This window comes from Lithobates pipiens, unplaced genomic scaffold, assembly GCF_037356315.1.
Source record: "Lithobates pipiens isolate NorthernLeopardFrog02 unplaced genomic scaffold, aLitPip1_a1.2 Scaffold_27, whole genome shotgun sequence".
NCBI classification, from domain to species: domain Eukaryota; kingdom Metazoa; phylum Chordata; class Amphibia; order Anura; family Ranidae; genus Lithobates; species Lithobates pipiens.
The window spans coordinates 214366354-214380396 of NW_027507788.1; the positions used below are offsets into that span (position 1 = coordinate 214366354).

Sequence of the window (14043 nt, forward strand, 5' to 3'; positions counted from 1 at the left end):
AATTACACCAAAGAGAAAAAGTCTGGTCATTCACAGCCCAGCCTCATATTCCGACACATAATGGAAGCTGTATTTTCCTCAGGTCCGTGGTCGGGAGAACTTTGAAATCCTGATGAAAATTAAGGAGAGCCTGGAACTGGTGGAGCTGGTGCCGCAGCAGCTGGTGGACTCGTACAGGCAGCAACAGCAGCAACTTCTGCAGAGACAGTAAGCTTTGTGTGCCTGTGAAGTTACACAGATAAGGTGGGGGGGGGGGGGGGGATTTATAGATAACTGCACAGGTAACCCAAATTATAAAAAAAAAAAATCTTCTTGGGAGGGAGGACGACTTTACCCTCAGGTGCATTGTTCCATTTTAAACCTTGCCGGTAAGGCCACTTAAACACGGGGCTGTTCAGCTGTAGGATGCCTGGGAGGGATAGGTGCAGCGTCCAGCTTCCACCATGAAAATAAAAGTTGTGCCCTTACCAGATAGCTAGACTCCACATTATAGGAGCCTAGTAAAACAGATTCACTCATCGTTGAAGATCCATCCATTGGAAACAAATGAAAATAGCATTAAAGTTAGCCTTGCTGGTTTCTGCCTTTTGCTTCTCTCTCATAGAAGTAATATAAAGGAAGAGAAAGCTCGCCACAGTGTAAAGACGTGGTGGTTTATTGAAATTATCCACAAATCCAACAAAACATGGATTAAAAAGTCCTGGGTCAAAAGAATCTGCAGATCATAAACAAACTAGCATGGTGTATTGAGTATAGACTCCGCCCTACTAGTTTTGTCATACATAACGTCATTGGGGGTTTTCATTTCATTAGAAATGAAAAATGCTGCAGTTGTAAAATTGGTGCAAATATCCACAGACAATTCTAAGCCCCTGTACACACGGTCGGAGATTTCGACAACCAAATCCGTCGGATTTTGTCCGTCAGATCTTGCCCGAAACTGTTGCATACACACGGTCGGACTAAGTTGTCGAAAAATCCGATCATTCAGAACGTGATGACGTAATTTCGTTACGATGGGACTACATTCAGGCTAGTAGCCAATAGCTTTGATGTAGGAATTTGATCTGAGCATGCGTGGCACTTGGTCCGATCAAAATTCGCTACACATGATCGGAGTATGTCCGATCGGCCCAGTTGGTCGGGAAATATTTCCAACAAGTTGGAAAATTGGGTCCGACGGATATTCCGACGGAATCAGTCTGATGCATACCACACACAGTCGGATTATCCGACAACACGGTCCGATAGGACACATTCCGACGGATTCTCTGACCGTGTGTACAAGGGCTTAGAGTGTAGAAATGTCATCAGCAAATGGGTCCAAAGCTTTATTCACATGGTCGTACAGCAACGTTTCAGAGCCACGCAGGGCCCTTTCGTCAGGCAATTCTAAACCACAAATCCATTTGTAGCTCAGGCACTGTAAAGTATAACAAGATAACCAGGGGTCTTGTATTTATTCGGATTCATTACTTTACAAATGAACTCCAGTATAGCAAACTACATTGAGTGCATGCATTTTACTTTCTTCTAACCTGATTCAGGATTATGCTTGGGCTTTATCCAATACAGTTATATGAATTGCATTGAGCAATTATGTCTGTTCTACAGCAAACTGAAAGTTATGGGTTCCTATATACCAGTGATGGCGAACCTTGGCACCCCAGATGTTTTGGAACTACATTTCCCATGATGCTCTAGTACACTGCAGAGTGCCAGAGCATCATGGGAAATGTAGTTCCAAAACATCTGGGGTGCCAAGGTTCGCCATCACTGCTATATACAATGTTTTTGCTTTGCCTTACTGGGAAATGCCCAGCTGCTCAGTGACCCTATGGATCATGCTGTAATAACCTCATCCACTAGACGGCGTTGTTCATTGTCCCAACTGATTCTATCACAGCAGTGTCTGGGATATGTGAAGTCATTCTGCTGCAGAGTTGAATGAGATCTTCAATATTTTTCTTTGCAGTGCACACATCCAGTCTCAGTCATCATACGGTCCGGTTCTTTCACCGATGAATAAAGTCCATGGCGGAATTAACAAATTGCCATCAGTCAACCAGTTGGTGGGACATCCCAATCAGCACAACTCCAACAACGCTCCCGGTATGATCCCGATGGGTAAGCATGAAGGACAGCCTATGTTACAAATCAGGTCTAATTAAAATATCTTAAAGCCCATCTATACCCAAAAAAAGGAAGGATTACCATTTGTGTCGGGTTCTTATTGCTACCTGTTTTCCCAACTGGGGAGATTTCCTGTGACCTCTTCTTCCAGACACACCACATATGACAACAAGAATCTGTGTAGGAACCTTTCCTCACTACCCAAAAGTAATAAGTTGAGTTCCAATATAATATGAGAACTAGTTGGGAGTTAATATATACAGCGGGTACAATAAATATTGAACAAGTCATCATTTTTCTAGGGAAAAATATTTCTAAAGGTGCCATTGACATGAAATGTTCACCTCATGTTGGTAACAACCCATACATACAAAGACACCAAAACAAACAAGTTCAGAAATGAAGTTATGTGTAATAAAATGGAATGACACAGGAAAAAAGTATTGAACATGGTAACTGAACTATATCGAATACTTGGTACCGACAGTTCAAGACGGAGGATCCTGTGTGGAGAAACTAGTCGAATTCGTTTCTCGGGTGTGATTTTGGCCCGTTCTTCCACACAGTCTTCAAATCTTGAAGGTTCAGTTGGCCTCTTCTATGAACTCTAATCTTTAGTTCTTTCCATCGATTTTCTATTGGATTGAAGTCGGGCGATTGGCTGGGCCATTCTAGCAGCTTTACTTTCTAAGAGACCAATTGAGAGTTTTCCTTGGCTTCGTCCTGGTAGATGGCAGCAGATTTTTATCAAGAATGTCTTGGTACATTTTTCCATTAATCCTTCCTTCAATGAAATGAAGGTTGCCAGTTGCTCTCCTCCAAACCTCACTGTTGGTATGGGGGGTGTTTATTGGGTTGATGTGCCATATGACCTCCAAACATGGTGTGTACTATGGCATCCAAAGAGTTCCATTTTGGTCTCATCTGACCAGACTATATTCTCCCCGTATTTCACAGGCTTGTCTAAATGTTGTGCAGCTTTAAACAAGCTTCAACATGCTTTTTCTTCAGCAATGGAGTCTTGCGTGGTGAGCGGTCATACAGTCCATGGCGGGTGAGTTCATTTCTTCGACCCCTTTCACACTGAGACACTTTACAAGCGCTATAGCGCCTCTCCCATCACTTCAATGTGAAAGCCCGAGGGCTTTCACACTGGAGAGGTGCGCTGGCAGGGCGTCAAAAAAAAATCCTGCTAGCAGCATTTTTGAGGCGCTTTAGGAGCGGTGTATATACCGCTCCTAAAGCGCCCCTGCCCATTGAAATCAATGGGCAGCTTCGCCGGCGCTTTTAACCCTTTTTCGGCCGCTAGCAGGGGTTAAAAATGCCCCGCTAGCGGCCGAAAAATTGCAGCTAAAACGACAGTAAATCGGCGATTTACAGCTGATGCCCGGGGCAGCTCAGTGTGAAAGTGCCCTTATTGTTTTATACTTAATGCTAGAATTGTCCCTACTAATTTCAGGTCTTTCTAAAGCTCTCCACAAGTGGTCCTTGGCTCTGGGACATTCAGAAGTTTAGAAATCCTTCTGTAACCAATGCCATCAGTATGTTTTGCAACAATAAGTTTGCAAGGGTCTTGAGAGAGCAGTTCCGTTTTTTTTCTTTACCGATACAGTCAGTTCCGGTCAGTTTCTGCACCCGAAACTGACTGCATGGTGTGAACTAGAGCCATTGGAATACATGGAAAACCCTGTGCATTCATTTTTAGTGCAGAAAAAAAGCGCATGGAACTGAACGGAACAGCGTCTGGTGTGAACTGACCCTTACACATCATGAGATGTTTCTTGTGTGACACCTTGGTAATGAGACACCTTTTTATAGGCCATCAGTTGAGACTGAACCTACTGATAGTAATTTGCACTTGCAAAGCGCAGGAATGCTTTCTAATTATATTATATGATAGATTTCAGCCGGTGTCTTGGCTTTCCATGCCTTTTTGTGCCTCCCTTTTTTTCACGTGTTCAATACTTTTTCCCTGTGTCATTCCATTTTATTATACAGAACTTCATTTCTGAATGTATTTGTTTTGGTGTCTTTGTATGTATGGATTGCATGTGTTGTTACCGACGTGTGGTGCAAATTTCATGTCAGTAGCTCCTTTAGAAATATATTTACCTAGAAAAATGGTGACGTGTTCAATATTTATTTTACATGCTGTATCTAAAGCCAATTTTTTTTTTTTTTGTTTTGGATGGAAGCGATTTGTTTTTTCTGTCCAAAAGGGCGGTGGAGGTGAGGCATTGGAGGACATGGACCTCCTAAAAAAAATGGCTTGTTTGCCAGTACTCTACACAAAAGAGAGCCCTGTAAAAGAACAAAGGTCAGCCAAATTGAGAAGTTAATGATGGTCAACGAAAAGGGGAGTCAGACAAGTTCTTAGGCTGGATTCACACCTATGGCAGTTTTAGTGCTTTTTGCATTTTGCAGATTTGCGCTACAGTCCATTTATCATGGTTTCCTATGGAAACACGTTCTGTAGTGCAAATCTGAAAAATGCAAAAAGCATTAAAATTGCCATAGGTGTGAATCCAGCCTTGGAGTCCGAAATGGTGCTTTATTGACTCAGTATATGGCAACAGAAAGACAAGTAAATACAGCCAAAGCCCCAAAATGCATTGGAAGCCTTTCCTTGTTTTCCTGTTATTTACAGAATCAAAGCACCATTTTGGACTCCAGGAACGTCTCTTGGGTTCTCTCTTTGGTTGGCACATATAGTATTTTGCTGTGTCCAGTTAAGGATGTTTTCCTTCACTTTCTGTCCTATAGACATAGCAGGAAGTGAGAAGAGATCTCTCCAAAGTGAAGGGAAATCTCTCTTAGCCCTTGTACACACGGTCGGAGATTCCGACAACCAAATCCGTCGGATTGTGTCCGAAACTGTTGTATACACACGGTCGGAAGAAGTTGTCGGGAAATCCGATCGTGCAGAACATGACGTTATTTCATTACGACGGGACTACATTCAGGCTAGTAGCCAATAGCTTTGATGTAGGAATTTGATCTGAGCACGCGTGGCACTTTGTCCGATCGGAATTCTCTACACATGATCGGAGTATGTCCGATCGGAGCATTTTGTCGGAAAATTTTACCAACAAGTTAGAAAATTTGGTCCGTCGGAGTATCCGATGCAGACCACACACAGTCAGAATATCCGACAAAATGATCCGATCGGACACATTCCGTCGGAATCTCCGACAGTGTGTACAAGGGTTTAGGCTGGATTCACACCTATGCATTTTTAGTGCTTTTTGCATTTTGAAGATTTGCACCACAGAATTTGTTCCATAGGAAACCATGCTAAATGGACTGTAGTGCCAATCTGCAAAAAGCACTAAAACTGCATAGGTGTGAATCCAGCCTTAAGCCTGGTACACACCACTGTTTTTTTTTTGGTCGTTCAACCCAGCGTGTTGCTGACAGTTCAGGTGGGAGCCGCTGTACTAACAATACAATGTTAGTACTGTGATCTCCCCTGGTGTGCTATTGTATTCTGACAGGGGGGTGGCCTCCCGCCAGAACACTCCAGTCAGTGCTCTCAGGGAGCTGATAGGGAGCCGGTCGGCAGACCCTGTTTGGTCATGAGCCTTCAACAGAAGCCGGCTGATTGTCAGCCGGTTTCTGTTGAACTGGCCAACATTCGGCCCGTGTGTACTAGGCTTTAGAGAAGTGTCCCCATATAAAGATTGCTCCTCAATCCTGTCCTGTTGACAATTACAAGTTTTGGATTTCCTGTCACTTTCTGTATTAATTGTCACAAATGCACAAACTTTCTATAGTATGGAAGAGTTAAGCCCCGTACACACGATCGGATTTTCCGAATGGAATTGTGTAAAGACAGGCTGTTGGCGGAAAATCCGAACGTGTGTACGCTCCATCGGACAATTGTTGTCGGATTTTCCGCGGACAAATGTTGGTTAGCAGGTTTTAAAATTTTCCGCTGTCAGATTTTCCAATTGTGTACACGAGTCCGTCGAATAAAAGTACAAACAGGCATGCTCGGAAGCAAGGACGAGCCGGAAGCGGTCGTTCTTGTAAACTAGCGTTCGTAATGGAGAATTAACATTCGTGACGTGGGAGATTATGAAGTCTGGAAATGCAGCGCACAATTCTCTTCTTCTATAATGGGATAATAATGAAGCTGCTTTGCTGGTGATACTGATGGAGTTATTGCAAACTAATTTTCAAAGGCTTTTTTTTTCTAGTGATATCAAGAATAATATTATTATGCTTTTTTAAATTTTTTTAGTCAAGTTACCACAACACCATTATCCCGTAGTTTTGCTATATCAAGGTGTCCCTTGTCAATTTTACATTCTATTTTTTTTAAAATGTAACTGCCAACTCCCAAATTGTCATATGAAGTAAAACACATAGCCAAGTATTATTCTACACATTTTTTTTTTTATTGTGCAATAAAAAAAAAGAAAACAAATAAAATCTGCCAATAGCACTTAACCAAAAAAGTGCATTCTATGCATCCAAAAATATACCAAATCAAATCATTATTCAACCAAAAAAATGTCAAAGCAATAACTCCAGGGCCAATAATAAATAGCACGTTATCTCCTCCGATTCCGCAACATGTCTGGTTGACGAACGGCCGCTCAGAAACTGAAAAGCGCGAATCAACACTCACCAAACTTCTACTAACATTTAATTAGCAGAATTGGCCCAAAGGGTGGCGCTAAAGAGCTGAAAAAAAAACACGTAGTACGTCACTACATTCGTAATTGTTGGCCAACAATTGTGTGGCCGTGTGTGTATGCAAGACAAGTTTGGGCCAACGCCCTTGGGACAAAATTCCACAGTTTTGTTGGCCAACAATCTGATGGTGTGTGTACGAGGCTTTACTGTGCGTATGTGGGCCCGACGCAAGTTGCTCGGAGGTGTCTTCTCCATCCTCCCACCCTTCTCTTTCCTGGTTTCCTTACCTGTTTTTTTTTTTAACAGTGGAAATGACTATCCCATCATTTTAGCCTTCACTCCCCCTATGGTCTGCTCTTTGACTTTTTACCTTTTACGCCTCCTCAAGCACCTGTAGGATTTGTGAACCCAACAGCATGGTAGGTCTTATCTTTATAGACCAGTGATGGCGAACCTTGGCACCCCAGATGTTTTGGGACTATATTTCCCATGATGCTCAACTACACCGCAGAGTGCCAGAGCATCATGGGAAATGTAGTTCCAAAACATCTGGGGTGCCAAGGTTCGCCATCACTGTTATAGACCATACTACAATCCATTACAATGTTTTTTTTTTTTATTCACCCCACCACCCTGCAGGCTTCACTTCTCTCTGCCCTATCATGCACCACATGACTCTATTCTACCCCCTTAAATTATTCAGGGGGCATTGTTTTGTCATCCCTAAATTTTATCTAAACTCAAAAACAAAAACGGATAATACTGCAGCTTACTGGTCATTCGATGTGGTGGCTGCATTCGTTTTTCTTTTTCATGTTTTTTCCTTTCTTTTAACCTGCCAAGACTTTACTTCCTTTCCTAGGGTGACAACCATATTGAGAACCGTAGCCACCCTAGGACAGAGCGCTTGTTCTCCATAACAGGGGGGAAGTGTTTTGTAGTCTAGTTGGGCCTATTCTAGGGGCGGACTGACAACTCATGGGGCCCCCCGGCAATGGGGTCCCTGGGCAATAGGAGATTATGGGGGCCCCCGGGCAATAGGAGATTATGGGGGCCCCCGGGCAATAGGAGATTATGGGGCCCCCCGGGCAATAGGAGATTATGGGGACACACAGTATACACACACAGACACACAATATATACACACACACTGAAAAGGTACTGGAGAGGCAGGGCAGCTATAATCTTGGGATTTTTTTTAAAAACACAGATTTTTTACATACTGTCCCTGGTTTTATTGAGGCTGGCAACCCTGATGGGGCCCTTGGGCAGTGCCCGAGTGCCCGAATGGTCAGTCCGCCCCTGGCCTATTCACACCTACACATTTTAATAAGCATTCTTTCCACCCCTTTTTTTTTTTTTGATCAGATTTGAGTTTAGATTTTTTTTAAACACATAAACATACACACAAGAGACTAATTAAGCATATCACACAAAAAAAAAATTCTATCAGACATACAACAGCATAAACCCCCCACTGTAACACACTGCATTCATCATACATTGCAGATGGAACCTATTTTGACAGCAGTCTAACCAGGCCTATCCCTAGCGCTAACCCAAACTCATGGTCTAGCCATGGTGACCAAACTGAGTCGAACCTCTTGAATTTCTAATGCCGCGTACACACGACCGGACTTTTCAACATCAAAGGTCCGACAGAACAATTCCGGCAGACCATTCGATCGTGTGTGGGCTGCAGCGAACTTTTGATTTGCAAAAATCCAACAGACTTTAGAAATGGAACGGGTTTCAAATTTTTCCGCCGGAACTCCGCCGGACCCAGTTCCTACCGAGAAATCCGCTCGTGTGCTAGTCCGATGGAGAAAAACCGACGCGAGGGCAGCTATTGCCTACTGGCTATGAACTTCCTTATTCTAGTCCGGTCGTACGTCATCACGTTCGAATCCGTCGGACTTTGGTGTGATTGTGTGTGGCCAAATCCGTTCATTCGGAAAGTCTGTCGGACCTAGTCCCTCAAAGTCCGGTCGTGTGTACGCGGCATAAGAAAAAGATGGGTCTCTCATAGGAAATGCACTTATTAGGATCAAATTAGCAATCAGATATGGTCGGAGGATGCGGGAAGTCTACTTAATGCCCTTAAGTGAACTTCCCCCACATCCTACGACCAGATCTGATTGGATATTTGATCTTTAGAAGTGCCTTTGTCTCCAGCCCACGAACAGTGGATGTAGGACAGTAACCCACTTTAGTGGTTTAAACAATGAAAGATCAACATAGCCCAATAGACATGTAAGACGATCCACTTGAAGATTCACATCTAAGATCTCCTTGAGTGTACCCACAACCTCTGCCCAATACCTCCTGGAGTTTTGGGCAGCGCCATAATAGGTGTATTAGAGACCCCGAATCACTGCATCTAGGGGAAGCTGAATCGGCTCTAAGGGTTTCAACCCTTAGTGCCCTTTTTAGGCTAGTGCCGAGATTTGGTAAAGTGAAACAACCCCCTAGAAACCCATAGATTTCACTTTCTGGGGGTCACCTAGGAAAGACAATGGCAGGCTGGTTGACATGAGTTAATTTACTTTCCAATTAACCTTGATGCCTCTCCTATATAAGCAATCCATCCTGCTTTTCCATCACCTGCAGGTTCTGGGATGGTGAACAACCACTCCATGCAATCGAACGGAGAAATGAATGGCGCTCATTCATCACAGTCCATGGTGTCAGGATCACATTGTACTCCCCCACCACCGTACAACGCAGACCCCAGCTTAGTCAGGTATGTCTACTGGAACCCCCCCATCACTATTTTGTGAGTCCTATGCCCCTGCATGACACCCCTATTCAGATGCATTGTTTATTAATGTGTGTTCTAACTAGAGTAACAAGCTTGCTAACTCCACAATCATTACTGACATCACAACACGAGGGGAACTTTGATAACTAGGTCAATGTCACAGTCAGCTTGGTAGGTCTGTTGTATGAAGGTGTCAGGGAATTCGGGTTCTCTGTAGCAACCAGACTTTTAAAGGCCAGCTTTAGGGTGTACAATGTAGCATGGTAAGAGTCTGCAGTTACACCCCCCCCCCCCTTCAAACTGGCCCATCTTCTTACAGAAGCCAGAGGTGCTTCTGTCCATTGGCTCTTGTCAATTTTGAAATCAGTACAGTTGTGAGTGGCTTTGCAGGAATGAATCTGTGACTGGAAAAACGACGAGTCCCGTCTGTCAGCTTGGCAGAGGAACTCCCGAGTTTTCAATGGAGTACAAGTGTGATTATGTCACAGCACTTGTAGTTCATTGATATTTCCTCCAGCCCTGTAACTGAAGGTCCCTCCCTACCAGCGGCTGCAAAAAGTGTCTACAAGGGCCAGGGCATTGCTGATCACTGTGGAGCCGATCCACTTATTGCCGTTGCAATGCTTTCCATGCAAAAACTAATAAATGCACATTTTTAAAATAAATATGAGTGCATTTTTTAAATATATATATATATATATATATATATATATATTTATTTATTTCTTTTGAGTGCATTTATATATATATATTATTATTATTATTTTTTTTTGCAAAAAGTGGCCTTTAAATAGCAAACAAAATGTGTCTGGTTGCCATAGACTTTTTATACCCGAGGGCCAATAATGCACAGTATAGGTGGCAACAGCATAAGATGTACTTACAAGGAAGGAAGGAGACTGGAAGTGCCAATTACATAAATTCACAGCAAAAAAAAAAGGGATCTTCATCGGCATGCTGCCTGATGCCATTTGTGTAATGTCAATGCTTCCAAGTCTTGGGGAAAGTACAAATCCTTCCATTAGAAATGTGAATACTAATTAAACTTACCAGTAAGTTCTGGGAACAAATCCAGACCACCGCGGCTAGTCTACATACAGATAGTGTCCCCAGAGGGAACTGGACCTGACCAGATTTCACATTTCGGATAAGACTGTTGGTTGCTATGGGCAGCAGCTCTACTTCTGTATGATTGAATCAGCCCTACTTGTCCTACAGTCAGACCTTTCAAATCAGTCCACCTTGAAGCTAAATACGGGAGTTCATTCAGGACTATACATCAGTCATATGCAATTAGCGGACCTCCAGCTGTTACAGAACTACAAGTCCCATGAGGCATAGCAAGACTCTGACAACCACAAACATGACACCCAGAGGCAGAGGCATGATGGGACTTGTAGTTTTGCAACAGCTGGAGGTCCACTAATTGCATATCCGTGGTATACATGATAACTATGTTTAGTTGTGGGCTAGGAGCTCTAGTGCCCTCAAGGACTGTATTAGGTGGTTCTTTAAAGCTAAGAGTCCCTGTATGCTGTATATAAAATTCAGCTGAGATTGGAAGTTATGTTAGTCAAAAGATGGGGGGGGGGAATTGCACAACCAAGATCAGCACCAATATGGGGACAATCCAGTGCTTGGAGGAGGGACAGTTTGTTACCATTAGCGACTAGTTCAGTTTTCTTCTATAGCAGGGATATGCAATTAGCCGACCTCCAGCTGCTGCAGAACTAGAAGTCCCATGAGGCATAGCAAGACTTTGGCAGCCACAAGCATGACACCCAGAGGCAGAGCATGATGGGACCTGTAGTTTTGCAACAGCTGGAGGTCCGCTAATTGCATATCCCTGTTCTATAGGATCCTCTTTCTGTGGCGAGACCGGTTGACAATTTGCAGACCAAGAAATTATTAAAATAAAATACTACACATGGCCTTGTGGTATCCAGAGATTATCAACATCTGTTTACATTTGTTTAGTAGCATAACAGGGAGCAATGGGCCACCCACAATACGTGTGGACACCACGTGGGCCAATCAAATGGAACGGATAGTCCCAGCCAATCACTACAGTTACCCCAGGTGAAGGCTGGCTACAGTGGGGGGAAAATAATGATTTGATGCCCTGCAGATCTTGCAAGTTTGCCCGCTTACAAAGAAATGAAGGGTGTGTGATTTTTATCATAGGTGTATTTTATATGATAGAGACAGAATATGAACCACAAATCCAGAAAAAAAAAACACAATACAAATGTTATAAACTGAGTTGCAGTTCAGTGAGTAAAATAAGTATTTGATCACCAAGCAAAACATGACTTAGTAGTTGGTGGAGAAACCCTTGTTGGGAAGCACAGAGGTCAGACGTTTCTTGTAGGTGGTGATCAGGTTTGCACACATCTCAGGAGGGATTTTGGTCTGCTCTTCTTTACAGATCTTCTCTAAATACTTAAGTGTTCTTGGCTGTCACTTGGCAACTCGAAGTTTCAGCTCCCTCCATAAATTATCAATAGGATTAAAGTCTGGAGACTGGCTAGGCCACTCCATGACCTTTAATGTGCTTCTTTTTGAGACACTCCTTTGTTGCCTTGGCGGAATGTCTTGGGTCATTGTCATGCTGGAAGACCTATCCATGACCAGTCGTCAGTGTTCTGACTGAGGGAAGAAGGTCCTCATCCAAGATTTTTACAATACATGGTCATGTCCATTGGCCCAGCAATGCGGCAAAGTTGGCCTATAACTTTAGCAGAGAAATGTTTTCACCTCCGTGCTTGACCGTAGGGATGGTGCTCTTAGGGTCATAGTCAGCATTTTTCTTCCTCCAAACGCGGCGAGTTGCGTTAATGCCAAAGGGCTCAAATTTTGGTCTCATCCGACCACAGCACTTTCTCACAATCTTTCTCTGAATCATTTAGATGTTCATTGGCAAACTTCATACGGACCTGTACATGTGTCTTCTTGAGGAGGGGGACCTTGCAGGTGCTGCAGGATTTCAATGCATTGTGGTGTATTGTATTAGCAATGGTTTGTTTGGGGACTGTGGTCCCAACTGCCTTGAGACCATTCCCAAGCTCCTCTCATGTAGTTCTGGTCTGATCCCTCACTTTTCTCATGATCATCCTCACCCCATGGGGCGAAATCTTGCATGGAGCTCCAGACCGAGGGCGCTTGATTGTTATTTTGTATTTCTTCCATTTGCGAATAATCGCTCCAACAGTTGTCTCCTTCTCACCAAGCTTCTTGCTGGTGGTCTTGTGACCCATTCCAGCCTTGTGCAGGTCTGCAATCCTGTCCCTAATGTACTTTGTCAGCTCTTTGGCCTTGCCCATGATGCTGAGGTTTGAATGGAAGAAAGATTCTGTGGATGGTTGTCTTTTATACACATACAGTGTTGTCATTGGGAGCATCTTCTTACATTGACAGGACTAATCTGTGTACCACATGAGCACCTACTGTAGCCAGTCTGTGGGAACCAGAACTATTGTTGGTTGGTTAGTAGGGGATCAAATACTAATTTTACTCACTAAACTGCAACTCAATTTATAACCTTTGTATCATGTGTTTCTTTTTGTTTTTTCAAGATTTTTTTTTTTGTTGATATTCTGTATCTATCATTTAAAATCCATCTATGATAAAAATGATAGACCCTTCACTTCTTTGTAGGTGGGAAACTTACAAAATCTGCAGGGGATCAAATCATTATATTCTCCACTGTATGCTCAGCCAGTCACACCGTACATGTTCATTGCATGGATGAATCAATGGATACCATAACCTGGACATTCAAATCTTAGTTATTTTTCCAGTCTCTACCCAGTTTAGAAATCTATGTTTGGTCATGCCCATACTTTTATCATCTTGGTATTAACCTTATCGGGTTAGGAAGCCATGTTGGTGGGTCTGGTATAGTAGTACAGTTGGGAGTTGCCATTTGCGTTACACTACAGATCCCATTATCCTGGTACTTGGGTAAACATTATGGGTGCATGCTAATGGAGATGGTCGGGAATGGTGTCACACAGTCCAAAAATTGTCACATTGAACAAATGGGATGAACGGACGCCACCTATGTCACCACTTATGACAAGGACCATACTAAGCAAAATGGAAGCACAGTGGTGTAGTGGTTAGCACTCTCACCTAGCAGTAAGAAGGGTCGCTGGTTCAAATCCCAACCATGACACTACCTGCCTGGAGTTTGCATGTTCTCCCCGTGCCTGCGTGGGTTTCCTCCGGGTACTCCGGTTTCCTCCCACAATCCAAAGACATGCAGGTAGGTTAATTGGCTTCTGTCCAAAAATTGGCCCTAGTATATGAATGGGGACCTTGGATTGTGGGCTCCTTGAGGGTAGGGACCAATGGGAGTGTGCAACATACAGGGATAGGGACAATTGTAGACACTCACTCAGGCTGAACTCGATGGACTGGTGTCTTTATTCAACCTTACTAACTATGAAACTATGGAAGTTTTATAGGTATAAATAATTGCTTGTATGTAGCATTTCTAAAACACC

The 14043-nt window shown here is 43.3% G+C and overlaps 1 protein-coding gene across 8 annotated transcripts in view; it reads left to right on the top strand.

Moving 5' to 3' along the window:
- TP73 (tumor protein p73) overlaps positions 1 to 14043 on the top strand; it is a 256858-nt gene that overhangs the window by 236320 nt on the left and 6495 nt on the right. For 7 of the 8 annotated variants that reach the window (XM_077458234.1, XM_077458228.1, XM_077458236.1 and 4 more), the window contains 3 exons: positions 83 to 207; positions 1976 to 2127; positions 9385 to 9517. In XM_077458234.1, coding sequence (XP_077314360.1) covers positions 83 to 207; positions 1976 to 2127; positions 9385 to 9517 — 410 coding nt within the window. The remainder of the gene's footprint in view (positions 1 to 82; positions 208 to 1975; positions 2128 to 9384; positions 9518 to 14043) is intronic. The other variant, XM_077458233.1, reaches the window with a different exon arrangement.